Consider the following 14,089-nt stretch of genomic DNA (forward strand, 5'->3'; position numbering starts at 1 on the left):
ACTGGCTCTACCAACTTCCTGGCTGAGTGACTTGCACCAGTTACTTACACTCTCAGTGCTTCAATTTCCCCATTTGAAAAGTGGGAATAATCACTGCACCTGTCTTGTTGGTTTATTGTGAGAATTAAATAGCTACATGTAGAATGCTTAGAAAAGTTCCTGGCACATGGAAGGAGCTCAGTAAATGTTAATTATTGTTACTGTTATTACTAATGTGACATTGGATGATTTTAGGGGATTCATGAGTAAATACATTTTAATTTATGTATTTTAATGTATTTTGTAAAAAATAGCTGGCATAACAAACCTCTGATTTTATAAATATGAAGGCTTAGAGTGAGGTTTAAGTTTTTTAAGAGTTGATTTAAAGTGGATGTAAAGAAAAATAGTAAACAAAAAACAGAATAGATGATACATATTAGCAAAAATTTTCTCAAATTAAAATTTGAAAAATATTGAAATTATGTAATATCTGATATACATACTTAAAAATACCTCTTTGCTTTAAATGGCTTTAGGGATGAGTTGACACATATGCATAAAGGGGTTTACATAACCAATAACTTTGGTCAGCTGCTAACAGGGAGATCTCAATCATCCAAACATCAAGTGACTTCTTCCATAAAAAATAGAAACTGCAATTATAAGAGGTAGGAAGAAAGAAAATTAGAAGACAGATTGTGTATATGTGAAAAGAGATAATGTTGGTGTGGTGTTCAAAGGTGGACACTGATCATTCAGGAGAGTCTAATGATTTGTCAAAGCGTGAATGCAGTTTCCAATAGACCACTAACCTGACTCTGGGAAGTGTAACTATTAAAAAGCACTGATAGTGCCTGTTCATGCAATCGTACCAGTCCAGACGATGTGCCTGGGGTTCGACTGAGACACTGTCAGGCTGCGTGTGAGCCTGTGACCAACAAGGCACTTTCTTGTTTGCAGACAGAGAATTCCCACTTGAGGCCTCAGGAAGGCTTGTGGTAGGGAAGGGGAAGATAATTCATTCCTCTTGCCAACCAGGAAGGGCCCTAAGGGCCCAGTGGTCTAAATGGGGGCCTGTGGCCTCAGCGCAGATTAGGGACCAGTATTTGTACTGAGCACACCCATTTTCCGGAAGTGAGGCAGATTACAAGTTGGGAGGGAAGGAAACCAGGAAGGGTCAAGAGGTCTTTCTCATAACTCTGAAAGGTGGCTTTCATTCTTTTTATATTTCTAGTGAATGGTTCCAGGTTTTTTTCCTTCTTCAGTAGTAATAAAGTTCTTGTTGAAAATGCCAGCCTCTCCCTGTGTTAAGGGGAACAAGGAAGGGAAAGGAATGTGAAGAGAATCAGCAGTTCAAACCTATCATTGACTTAAACTGTGTTGGGTGCTGTTCTATTCTTGGACTTCTGAAAACCCAAGTAGTTGTAGCCTTGTGCTATGGACAGATACACCAGGTGTGGGATTTAAAGCTCTTTCCATATTCCACAATGCCACGGTTTATTGACATGTGGACCAGAATTTTAAAGGAGAAGCAGCTTATTCCTTAGGAATCAAGTATAGGGAAACTACAGAAATTAAAGAGGCAAACCCCGAAGAGAAGCTATCTCCTACCATCCAAAAAGGCTCCTTCTAGACAGAGCTGGGACTAGGGTGAGGCAAGTGAGGCACCCTTCTGTAAGCAATCTGTCAAGTCTGAAAAACACTGTTCTGAGAAGCGGGAAACAAGTTCCAAGCCAGGATAAAGTCACAAAAATGGTAAAAAGTATATGAACTTTGGAGTCAGACCGACTTAGGTTTGACTTCTACCTGGTCTTGTCATTTACTAGCTCTGTGGCCTTAAGCAAAACAACCAGAAATTACTATGCTTCTTTCATACTATTGCTTGGACTTTTTCAAACAAGCAACACGAACCCTATACCAGTGTTTCCTCTCTGTTTCAGCCACTTGGAAGTAAAAGCAGGATCTAACAACATGAATTCCTCTCAATTTCATCTTACTATTTTGACTCTTAGCACCCTTTTTTGGGCCACTCTTATTTTTATTTCTTTAATTTTTCTTCCCCCTCCCCCCTCGAAAGTTGCCTTGGATCCTATTCTTTTTTGTTGTTTCTTTTTTTTGGAAATTAATTAATCATAATTTTCTCCCTTCCTTCAGGCCTTCCTTGACTTCCCTAAACAAAATCTCTTGCACTTTTCTTTGTATGCCCTCCTCTTCTGTAGTGTTCAATAAATGGTTTTTAACTTAATAATAATATTGAAAAGTTCACAATTTAACTGACAAATATCAGCAACATTGAAATGCTGTTTGCCTTATCTGGGCCCAATAAAAACTCAATTCTGTTATAGGTTTTCAGGACATTGTTTAATAATTAATATGTTTACAATTTTCTAAATTTATCTGCATGTAATATGTAACTTGGGTGTCACAACCTCCTTCTGAAATTGGTTTGGCAGTTATTGTTTTCCATTTTACAAAAGGGGAAAACAGACTCTGAGGGCACATCTAATCATGGTATGGCAAAGTCACATTAAAACCCAAGCCCTCAACTTCTAACCCAGAGCTCTTTTCATCTGAGCACACCAACTATGAGAAATCCTGAAAACATGCTGCAAAAAACTAAAAGAGCTTACTTTTTTCAAACAATATGGAAATGAATTAAGATGGGAATGTCAACAAATAAATCATATATATTAAACATACTGATCAACTGGCAAGATACATTTAAAATGTAGGCTAAATCAACCATCAAAAAATAACAGATGAGGGCGTGAAATATTTCCATTGATTTCCATTATCCAACTTCATCTTGTATTAGTCCTCCCAGAACCTATCCTCAAATGTGACTATAAAAGGATTTTACTATTTGGAGGGCAACAAAAAGAAAGAAGTGTCACAGAAAGGGCAACATAGTGTTTATCCCAGGTACTATAATAAGCTAGGGATGGAAGTGAACCTGGACTCTGCCCCTATCCCCTCCACACTCAGCTGGAGGGATGGTTCTGATGAACAGCTGTCCAAATCCATATTATTTACTCTTATTATTTTGGACAGAGGTCAAATACTAATTGCTAATAAAATCTATTGGCTTTTATGATCCCTCGGTAGTGACAAGAATTATCACCTTGTACCCTAGTTTTTCACGAAAAAAATATCAATGAGGCTAAAAAGGAATTACCTCTGGAAAGTAACTTATCTTTGATCAGTGCTACCAGTAATTTCGAGATTACTAGCACAGCCTTTGAGAAACAAAGGATTATAAAAGCGTTCAAAGAGCATCCTGAGCTTGGCCAACTTGGCACAAGTCCTTGTGCCAGGCAGAACTGGGGACTAGGGTGCTCAGCCCCCAGTATACAAAGCAACGGACTGCTGGCCCATCCCACATCTTTGGGTCCCTTAAGGGATGGAAGCTGGGTAGACCGCCGGCTCTCAGTGGCCCGGGAGTGGGGGGGAGGGAGGGTTTCGGGGGGGTGGATGCGGGACTGGGCCAGTGACCTTGACAGCCCTAACGCAGCCCGGGGACACTGGAGGTGGACACGGGCCTGGGGCAGTGTCGGGACTGCCCCTTCCGGACCCGGGGCAGGCTCGGGGTGGACAAGTCTCGGGACAGTGACCGTATCGGCCCCTCCGTGGCCGGTGGAGGCTCGGGGTGGACACCGCACTCGGGCAAAGGCGTGACAGCTCCTCTCCGGTTCGGGGGAGGCTCCGGGCAGACGCGGCGCAGAAGCACTGGCCATTTCTGCCCTTCAGCGGCCCAGGGGAGGCTCAGCGGCGCGGGCGCCCGCAACAGCGGTCCCGCCACGCACCTGGTGCCGAGCTCGGGCGGGAGGGCGGTAAGGACGAGGGAACTCCTGGAGGACAGCAGTTGGGGGTTCCCCGCCGCCGGGACGCGAGCCGCGGGCGGGCCGCAGGTCCTACCTCCTCGGTGGCCGTGGGGCAGTAAGAGATGAGCACGAGTGTGGTGAGCAGGTTGACGGCGAGGCCGAGGAGGGTGATGGAGTTGGGGGCCATCCACAGCGGGATCCACTGGAGCAGCCAGGTCCAGTAGACCTGCAGCGGCGGCTCGAGCAGGGAGACGCCGCTGGCGGTGTAGCGGTGCTCCTCCAGCCGCCGCAGCTGCGCCGCGCTCAGCGGCTCCGCCAGCGCCTTCAGCCCGCGCGGCGCCGGCCTGGCCCCGGCGCCCGCCGCCATGGCCGCCTTGCGGGCCCCGCCGCTGCGAGGACGCGCGGCCCGCGCCGGGCAGCAGGGGCGGGGAGAGGCGGGGGGAGGAGCGCGCGGCCCGGCCTGCGCCGGCGGGGGGGACACGCCGGGCGGGCTCCGCTCGGCCGAGGTCGGGGTCAGGGCGGGCCCCCCGCCCGGGAGCGGCCACAGCGCGGGTGAGGCCCGACGGTGGGGGCGGGACAAGGCGTCGCGGAGGGAGAGTCCGGGGGCGGGATGCAGGTGGGGAGGGGGCGGCGACCTGCCGCTCGGTCAGCATTAGGGCCCCGTGGACAGTAACTTTCCAGTGGGCGCCTGAGGGCCCAGATTTCCGCGAGGATTTGAACCTGCCTTCTAGGGTCTCCGTTTTTCTTCCTGGACGTCTCAAGTGCTCGCCTGAGGGAAGCCTTTTCGCGGGCTGATAGTTAGGAAACTGGTTCCTCTAACTTGTGGTCGAGTGCACAGTTCTGTTCTAGGGTGGGTGTGCCTTGGCTTTTTGTTAACCCCTGCAGGCCAAAGCTGCCTGCAAAGCCTCGGGGCGTTTCTGTGCGAGAACACGATTTTGCCAGCTTTGGTCATCAGCACGATGGCCCCCGTCTGTTTACGAGAGGAAAGGTCTTGCTTGGTAAACACACAAGCACAATTCTCCCTCTAATACAAAGGAAAAGAGCGCTGTCATGTATTAGCTCTAGAGAACTCTCACCTGGGAGGTTTCAGGGACCAGGGTTTTGAAATAAAAAATCAGTAGTTGGAAATACTGCCTAACAAGGGGCCTGAATGGTCGAAACAGAACTGCAGAGGTTGCAGAGCATTTGATCCAGTAACAATCGATTTTTACACACACTTCTCTGGGGGAATAGAAAGCAAAAATTCAGGGTTGTCACCCTACTGCCATACTATGGTGGTGCACCAGCCCCTTACCTCACAATGCACCCCATTTAGAAAGGAGAGGTTCTGTCATAAACATGTCTTGCACAAAGTGAGAAAATCCATCACTTACCTTGCTCGTTACCTCATGGATCTGATCTGTAAGCACTCTTCTAAGGCCTAGAACAAGCTCGGAAGATCCTTCTAAGGTGGTGTTAGGCAACATTTACCTGCAGATGCAGTTCAGCCCACAAGTTAATATGGTGGTGAAGCCAGTATTGGTCCACATAGTCTGATTCCAGACCTTTCCTCCTAACCATTGCAAAATGTTACCTATTTATTAACTATAGGACTTAGGTACTTTTGCCAATATTGAACAGTCCAATCTCTATACATCAGGTAGATTCTGTGCCATTCCAGTCCATTCTAAATACTGCATCAAGAATTATTTTACTAAATTTACTAAAAGTGTGATGTACTTCTGTGCTCTGAATCCTTTGGTAAAGTCCACCCTTCCTAGCTCGGTATTCAAAGCCACAATCTACTTTTCCAGTCTTTCCTCCCAAGTGTCTTTTCTCTTGCTCCTCTCCCAAGCCCCATACTCCAGCTGCATGGGTCCATTACCTGCTCAAACATACCAGCACTTTCTCATCACCTAGGCTTGGGGAATTCCTCCTTCCCTTATTTACCCCCAAAACACCTGCCCATCAATCAACGCTCAGCTCAAATTCCACCTTCTCCGCAATGACCTCCCACAGTCTTCCCGGTTGATCTCTCTCACTTCCACACAACAGAGCACTTTGCACCCTGCCATCTAGTCTGCCTTTGATCAGTTATTTATGTATTGATCTGCCTCCCCTCCTGGGCCATAGAGTGCCAGCCAGGACCACATCTTTGCACTGAGGGCTTGGCTCAATGCCTGACAGCCAGCAGGTAGCCCTATTTTTTCTTTCTGTTTTGAAGTAATTATAGATTCATAGGGTTGTAGCAAAAAGAATACAGAGAGTTCCCTTGTACCCTTCACCCATCCTCCCCCAGTGGTAACATATTACATATCCATAGAGCAATAGGCATCCATAAATTTTTCTTTGATTATTTAGCTGAACTGAATTGGAATTCCTTTCCATAAGGAGAAAGGACATCTGGTTATACTGTTTGTGTAACTTTTCACCTACATTTCAAATCTTCCTCAACATTGCCAATATCTAGGCCAAGTTCCCACCAAATGTTACACAGTCTCATATAGCCAGATTAGGTGCAGCTGCATGTGAAATAACCACTTCAAAAAGGCACTGACTTTCAATGGGTTGGAAAAAGGCATAGGTTGCAGTTGAGAAATCTCTTGGCTACCCTTGTGGTATAGCAGAATTTTATCATTCAGGGAGTGTTTAGAATTCTCAGCTTTAGACTGGAGTATGTTTTACAAAGATCAGCATAGTTCTGTGGTGTAAATACTGGCTTTTATTCATTTACTTGCCTAGACTTAATATACGTATTTATACTTTGTATTTTGAGTCTCAGAAGTTCGAATTTTATGGAACTGTGGGACCTAACAAAATTATGTGAATAAACATGCAGTGTTCAATAACAGGTTGACTAAAACTTGCTCTCTTCTCTAGAAAGGCTTGATTTCTAGATCAGAAAGCAAAATTTCAAAATGGAATCCCTAAGATTTTGTGTTGTGCTTCTTGTCTGAAATTGCAAAAGCAATTTAGGGTTAAGGAAACTGATTTCATGCAGAGACATTGTTCTTAGCACTCTGCCTTGTTCATATCTTTTAACCATTGTTAAGTTATTATTCTTTTATATTCTGAGTGCACATCCCACTTCTTTAAAATATTTTCCATGGTGTGATTTGAGGAGAACTAAAAAGAATCCTGTCCCTCAAAAAGTCCCTCTTCAGCCACCTGGGATGCTTGGAACCCCCTTTAGGTTACATCATAGCATATCTTAGAGGAGATACGTTTATCAGAATTTTTTCCTTTGGGACAGCTGAGAGAGAATGGCAAGGGAACTAGAGAGAACTTGAGCACAAACTCTGGGGATCCTGTTAAAATGCAGATTATGATTTAGTGCATTTGGGGCAGGGCCTGAGAGTTTTCATTCTAATGAGCTCCTGGGTGAGGCTGCTGCTGCTGCTTATCCGACCACATTTTTGAGTAATGAGGGACTGAAGCAGGAAGAGCAGGGTCCTAAAATGCTTGAGGGGAGGCAACACTCTGAGCAAGTCCCCTGGGCCCCAGCTAGAAGAGGGCTGGGGTAGAAAGAACAAGAAGGACTCAGGGGGCAATTCAAAGTTGAGAGAGACCAGCTTGAATCAATTTTCCTTAAGGCTGTTATTTCCAGGGCAAAGGAGATACATACATACATACAAACACACACACACATATTTTAACTCTTGCCTAATATCTATAGGATAATTGAGGTCTACTTGTTGATCTTGAAGGTACTGTTGTTGGTAAGGCTTTTCTAAGATAATGCGCTTCCCTGATAATGTGCCTGGGGGAACAAGCATCCATTTGAAGATCTAGGAAAAGAAAATTTGTTTTTATATGAAAATAAACTAATATATCATGGAATAGAATACAAACATGTGGGTAAATTTTAAAGAATAAACGTGAGGCTTTATGCTGGTACATCCTGCCTCCTCCCCAGGGTTTTCCTTTTTTTGCAGAAAGGAGTGCCTCTGTGGTAGAAAGGGTTAAGACACCCTGACTAAGATAATGCCTATAAAGCAGATGTTTAATAAATGAAATAGGAGCTCTTTTCTTTCTAGTATTGATTTTCTTGTTGCTGTTTCCTTTTTCTTCAGTTCCTTGCCTGGTAAGGATATTTCTGGCTTCGTTTCTGTCTCACTGCTCTTGACCTCCCTTCCCTCTGTGCAGCTAACACTCTGTCCTTCCTTCCTTCCTTCCCTCCAGTTTGATGTTGCTCCTTGGCCTTGGCCTTCACTGAGCCCTCTCTTATCACATAGCCACCTTCCCCCAGGCTGTCCATCACTCTTACTTAATTTCTTAAGTAAGTGGAGTTACTAAAGGCAGACTTTGGGTCCAGAGTCCATGCTTGCCACTGTGAGGGCTTGACTAGCATGGAAAGACCCAGGGAACAACTCATCTGGCCAGTGAACTCCTATTTTCAACTGCTAGTTAATATTTATTGAGCCCTGACTGTGAGCAGTTAAGATGTGCATTAAAAAAAAACCAAACCAACCCTGCAAGGAGAGGCTCTGTCTCTTCTTGGTTACCTCCACCGTTACCCTAACTCTCTCCAGCTCTGTGGTATCTCCCAGTGCAGGACTGAGAAGTGGACATTCAGGAGTTGGGCTGGGATGGCCAGCCCGAAGGCACGCCATCTCATAGCCAGCAGGGGAGACATTATTTGGATTCCTAGTGCCTGGAATTTTCCAAATGATCACATGACTTAAATCAGCTTCGGTTTATTTTGAAACATGGCTCCCTTCCAATGACCCACTGTCTCAATCCTCCAAGGGGGATGCCTTACAAAATTAAAATAATGGTTCCTGGTTCCTTTCCTTGCCAAAGGGATTTTAGTAACTCCATGTTTGTTGTTGTTGTTGTTTGTTGTTTGTTTTTTGAATTAGCTACTAAATTTTAAGCCAGTTTAAAAATTGATATTTAATGTCTGTAAGTTTTCTTGGGCTCCAAGACAAGAATGAAGGTGAGAGTAGAGTAATTAAAGGAGGGCCTCTCTTGCCTGTGGACAGCTGTGTAAGTGCTTATCTACAAAAAATAGAGGACTTCTTTTTAGCTATTGTTTGGGAGAGAGAGAAATTATGATTTGATTATGCAATTGAGTGTAACATTTTCTTCTCAGTGACTTTCGTGAGTCAGTTAGTGATTCAAGCCACATCCTGAATCCCCCATCTGAGCAGTGTTCAATGGCCTCTGCAACCTCCCTGGTATTTTGTCCCTAGTAATCTACTCCAGATAGAGGGAAAATACTTAGCTAGGTCAGAAGTTTCTCAGGCCAGTGCATTTGGGGACCGAGAGAAATCATCAGATGACTTCAAGAGGGCGATGACAGCCCTTCGAATCAGGAGAACTGGTCGTTCCATTTGAGCTTTTGTTTCTCTAGGACATTCTAAGTTATCAAACTTTAATTAGAAAGGATTCTATAAATACCCAAATGTGGCAGTCACCTGAACTTTTGGTGTTAACATGGTAATTGAGTGGTAAAATAAAGAAATAAACCAAAAGTACAGTTCAATTTAGAATCAATTAATGTTACAGGAACAGTAGGTAAGAAGACTGGTCTTATTATTCCTTATTCTACCTTTACTCCTAGGAAAGAAAGGCCAAAATAGTATTTCTAGAATTCCACTCAGGGGAGCTTATGCAAGGGGTGGGGAAGCAGTGGTGGTAGAGGGGCGAGAGTGATTTTGGATGGTAGAAGAAGCCGGGCGCAGGATATGGGAAAGGGGTAAGGGTGATGGGGACTGGCTTGTCCTTAACTTTTGCAGCCCATATAAATACATTTTTTAAAGTTATAAATCAAGCTAACCAATGGTTAATAAAATAGTTCTATACTCCATACTTCACAAGGATACCTCAAGAAAGATCTGGAAGGCCAGGTATGAATTTAGAGTAATCAGATTCTTCAGAAATACTTGCCAGAATATCATGGCCCAATGCCAATCTTTGGTCTCCTTACTCTTTCCACTCAGCTCCTTTCTGCACCACACCATAAAGGGTCTCAGGTGGACACATGTAGATGTCTCAGCCCTCTGGCTGAGGCTCTGGTCATATCCCCCATACCTGGGCAAACAGATGCATCTAGGCCACTCCTTGGACCTTGGGGTGCATTTACTGGCCACATGGTTCTTCCTTGGAACTTTGAACACATGAGAAAAGCTCACAAAGGCCCTAAAAGTGGGCTTGGATATGGTCTATAAAAGATGCAAAGTGTAGTAAGAGTTCCTAGTGGGTGGATCCATTTGGGTCCACAGACTTCCTGCCTTGCAGAGGGAGATATGGTTGGAGAAAGGCCAGAATCAGGCTCTCTAAAGCACAGGCTGGGTGCAGGTGGACCTGGCCAGCACTCCCAAGAGGAACATCTTCAAAATGGCACATGAATAGCCAAGCTGTGGCCTTGGAGGCTGAAAGACCCCAGGCCCATGCCTGTCAAGAAGGTTCCAGAGTCACCTGTCTTTGAGTAGACTACACTGAGTTAGAACACCAGAATCTCTGCGGTTCTTCAGTGTAGACTGAAGAACAAAGACCTTTCCTCCTCTCCATTTTCAAGATACCGGGAAAGCTCCCAGATTCCAGGTGACCCAAGGGTTGAGGTAGGACACCCCCAAATGGGACAAAGAGAATTTCTCTAACTCCCTGGCTAGTGGGGAGCTCACAGACATATTTAATCTTATTTAGAAAAATAATGTGACATATCCTGAACTCCATCCTAGAGTGATGCATACATTGATAATCACAAAAACATAGACCTCACTTATCCAACTGCTGAATACTTACAGCACTGTCTTTGTACTTCTTATAATACCTGCATTCTACCTTGCTTGTTTCCTTTTGTGAACTGGTCTTAAACATTATAAATTTCTTGATGGCATTAAGTGGCTTATTTATCATTGGGTTCCTAGCTGAATCCATCACAATGCCATGCAGACATCAGACATCTAATAATTCATTTGTTGAGTGGAATAGAATGTTTTAGAATTCAATATAAAAGTGGGTGATTAAGGACTGATTGCCTTGTTTCAATGTTTCTTGGAACTAGTGTGTTTTTTTCCCCTGTTTCTGTATTAATTTAGATGAGAACATTCATTAAACTTCCTCTTAAAGTAAGTAAATAAGTACGATCCTTTAAAAACTTTAATAAATATTAGTGCCCCCCAAAATAATTTTTGGTAAATTCCTGTGATGTATAATTTTTCTTTAGTAGAGTGAAAAACAAAATTAGAGAAAAATTATGGGAAAAGTAAAAGAAATGGGAGCTTCTGACATTTTTTGCTCTTGCAGCTTCAAAATAGGCGTCTTCCTCCTTATGAAAACTTTGCAGTATGTCAATACTTTTATATGAGGAGAGATTATATGTTAAAAAAATTATATTATCTAGGACAAAATAGAGTGTGAGAACTGAAGTCATGACTGGGGAACTAAAATGTTGTAAGTCACATTTGGGCATATTTATAGATGGCTTAACCAATTTGACTGTGACTTGGCAAAATTGTTCAACATGCATTTGCTTTGAGTTAGGCAACCAGTTCAGCTTCAGCACTATGGCCCCAACTGAGCAGCCAGATTGCAGAGACCATACTGCTTGATTTCGCCACACCATAATTTATTTGGTTTGCACATAGAGATATGGTCTTCACATCTTTATAAGTCAGGCTTCCTTTTGTCCTGATTAAAACAGGTGTTTACACAGGGATTGCATACGTTGTCTCTGAGTTGTTGAGAAAATGGGAGCAGGGGTGATGATAGTCAATATTCCTAACAACCAGTAAGGCAAGATGACCAACCAATCAGAACAGAAAAAGAAGAGGCCACCATAGTTTGGCAAGAACTGTAGATGTTTCCCCCCACTATTCCCAAATGTACTCCAACTCCTTGGATCATCCACCCTTTGCTTTTTGAACCCCACATCACCCCACATCTATGGCCACCATCACGTCCAAGCTCCAATCTGGAAAGAAACCTTCATGTGATGTGTTTATGTTGTCCTAGCATGCCATGGGCTAATGACCATAGGAACAATGTATTTAGTGCCTCAAGCTAAAGGCCAAAAAGAAAAAAAGGGTGTGGGGAGGGGGGAGAAATAATCACGATCTGGTACCTCTCCTACTCTGCTCTCTTAACTGAAATGTTTTCTATAACATCAGGAAGAGTGGAGGAAGTTGCTGAAAAGATTATGGGCTAGTACAAATGTTTCTCGGCTGCTAGGTTTTTAAAAACTGGTTCCTTTCAATTTGGATAGAAGCCATCAGCAAACCCTAAATCTGTAACCACTCTGTAGTCTGCAAGAGCCCTCCATCACGAAGGCGAGTTCTTTTGGCAGAGCTGTGGTGGAGTTCCCCACCAGAGTGGAGGAGATATGGAGGTCAAGCCTGAGTTTAGTAGTATCCTACCTCCCAACCTTTCGTCCGCAGTTCTGTGTCTGAGCGCACAACCTCAAACACATACTGTGTCATTTTGTCATAAATAACTCAGATTTATTGTACTACTAATTTAACGCTTTTTGCATTCTGTTGAGAAAACTGGTTTGGAAGTCTTTTAGCAATTCAAATGGGAAAAAAAGCCACAGATTCGCTGATGTTAAGCAGGCCTGCATGAAATAAACAACTGCTCGGCTTAGAAAAATCCATTAGATCAAGAGAAAGACGGTGTTCAAGATTCTATCATCATGGAGAGGATTGTGGGAAGACGGCCAAGTGGGGAGCTCCAGGAATCAGTCCCTCCACCAAGTTTTGAAACTATGGAGTCTACTGGAACACTGTGCAGCATCCGTAGAAGAGTGGAAGAGTCTGGTAAATCACAGACAATACCCGTGAGTTCTACCCTCCCCCAGTGGTGTCAACTCCCCACCCCCTAGCCTCAGCTTGGGACAGGCAGTGTGGGCTCCCGGCACAGCTTGGGTGGGACATCAAGACCTAGTCCTCCAAATTCTGGGTGTGTGTGATCTGGGTGCTGATCACTGCTTTTGACTAGCTATTTCAGGTCACTGGAGGCCGGCTCTGAGGGCAGCCATTGTTCCAAACCTCCACAGGAAATGGCCTGGTAGAGGAATCTTAAAGACAGTAACTTTCCTCAAAACTATGAAAAACAGTTAAAAGGCTGCACTAACTGGGCAAGTGCCGAGCCAAGAAAACGCAGCTTCAAAAGCCACAGGAGAAGCTCCCAGCACCCTTGCTGGCCCCCTCCCACCCCCTCCCCAAGGCAGGTTGGAGCCAGCTTGTGCTCTCGTTGTGGGTCCCTGGCCCTGCTCCAGAGGGAGCAGCATGGCCCCCATGTGCCTACCAGGGTGCACGTATGTCAGTGCCAATCTATAGGGTGGAAGTCTGAGGGACTAAGCCAGGAACTTGCCTCAGGCTCGCCTTTTCAGAGTTTAGCCAGAGGGTAGAGAAACTGCTTGCTGACAGCTGGGACAGTGTGAGAAACTGTCCTTTGCATGGGGCAAAGGACTACCTGCGTTAAATCACACAAGAGAGTATCCAGGAGGGGGGTAAGTCTATTTCCAAGGGAGTAGAGGGGCATTCACTTCAACTCTTGTAAACTGTAAACAGGGGAGTTCCAAAGGTCAGGAGCAAATCCAAGCCCAGGAAAAGAAGCAGGCTCCATGACCCAACCAGGCTCAGATAAGACAGAGAGGACCCTGCACTTCACATTTGCCTCAGGCTGAGCCTCTTGACAGGAGAGCTCAGCGCTGAAGGAGACCACAAGCCAAAGCAGAGCCTATTTGCAAAGACTGTGAACAGAGCTTTTTGCTTTGGTTTGTTTTGATTAGCTCATGGCAGTCAGTAAAATCTCTGACATAGCACCAGCTGGATACAAACTTAAGGAACAACTGATTTTTGACAAGGGTGCCAAGTCTACTCAATTGGGAAATAATTTTCTCTTCAACAAATGGTGCTGGGAAAACTGGATGTCCATATGCAAAAGAATGGAGGTGGACCCCTACTTTACACCATATGCAAAAATCAACTCAAAATGGAACCAGAACTATAAAACTCCTAGAAGAAAACATAGGGAAGCTTCTTTAGGACCATGTGTTAGGCAATGGTTTCTTAGACTTATACCCAAAGCACAAGCAACAAAATAAAAAATAGATCAATGGGACCTCATCAAAATAAAAAATGTTTATGCATCAAAGGACTTCATCATGAAAGTAAAAGACAACCTACACAATAGGAGAAAATATTTGGAAACCACATATCTGATAAGGGTTTAATATCCAGGATATATAAAGAAATCCTATAACTCAACAACAAAAAGACAAACAACCCAATCAAAAAATGGGCAAAAGACTTGAGTAGACACTTCTCCAAAGAAAATATACAATTGGCCTAAAAGCA

At 44.3% G+C, this 14,089-nt stretch overlaps 1 protein-coding gene across 2 annotated transcripts in view; it reads right to left on the minus strand.

The window, feature by feature from the left end:
* Positions 1 to 4,241, minus strand: part of CHPT1 (choline phosphotransferase 1) — a 45,983-nt gene extending 41,742 nt beyond the window's left edge. The window contains exon 1 of one of the 2 annotated variants that reach the window (XM_037846288.1): positions 3,898 to 4,231. In XM_037846288.1, the coding sequence (XP_037702216.1) occupies positions 3,898 to 4,170 (273 nt within the window). In that variant the 5' untranslated portion in view covers positions 4,171 to 4,231. Of the gene's footprint in view, positions 1 to 3,897 lie in introns of both variants that reach the window. The other variant, XM_037846289.1, reaches the window with a different exon arrangement.
* Positions 4,242 to 14,089: the final 9,848 nt, after the last annotated feature.

Source organism: Choloepus didactylus, chromosome 8, assembly GCF_015220235.1.
Source record: "Choloepus didactylus isolate mChoDid1 chromosome 8, mChoDid1.pri, whole genome shotgun sequence".
Classification (NCBI taxonomy): Eukaryota; Metazoa; Chordata; class Mammalia; order Pilosa; family Megalonychidae; genus Choloepus; species Choloepus didactylus.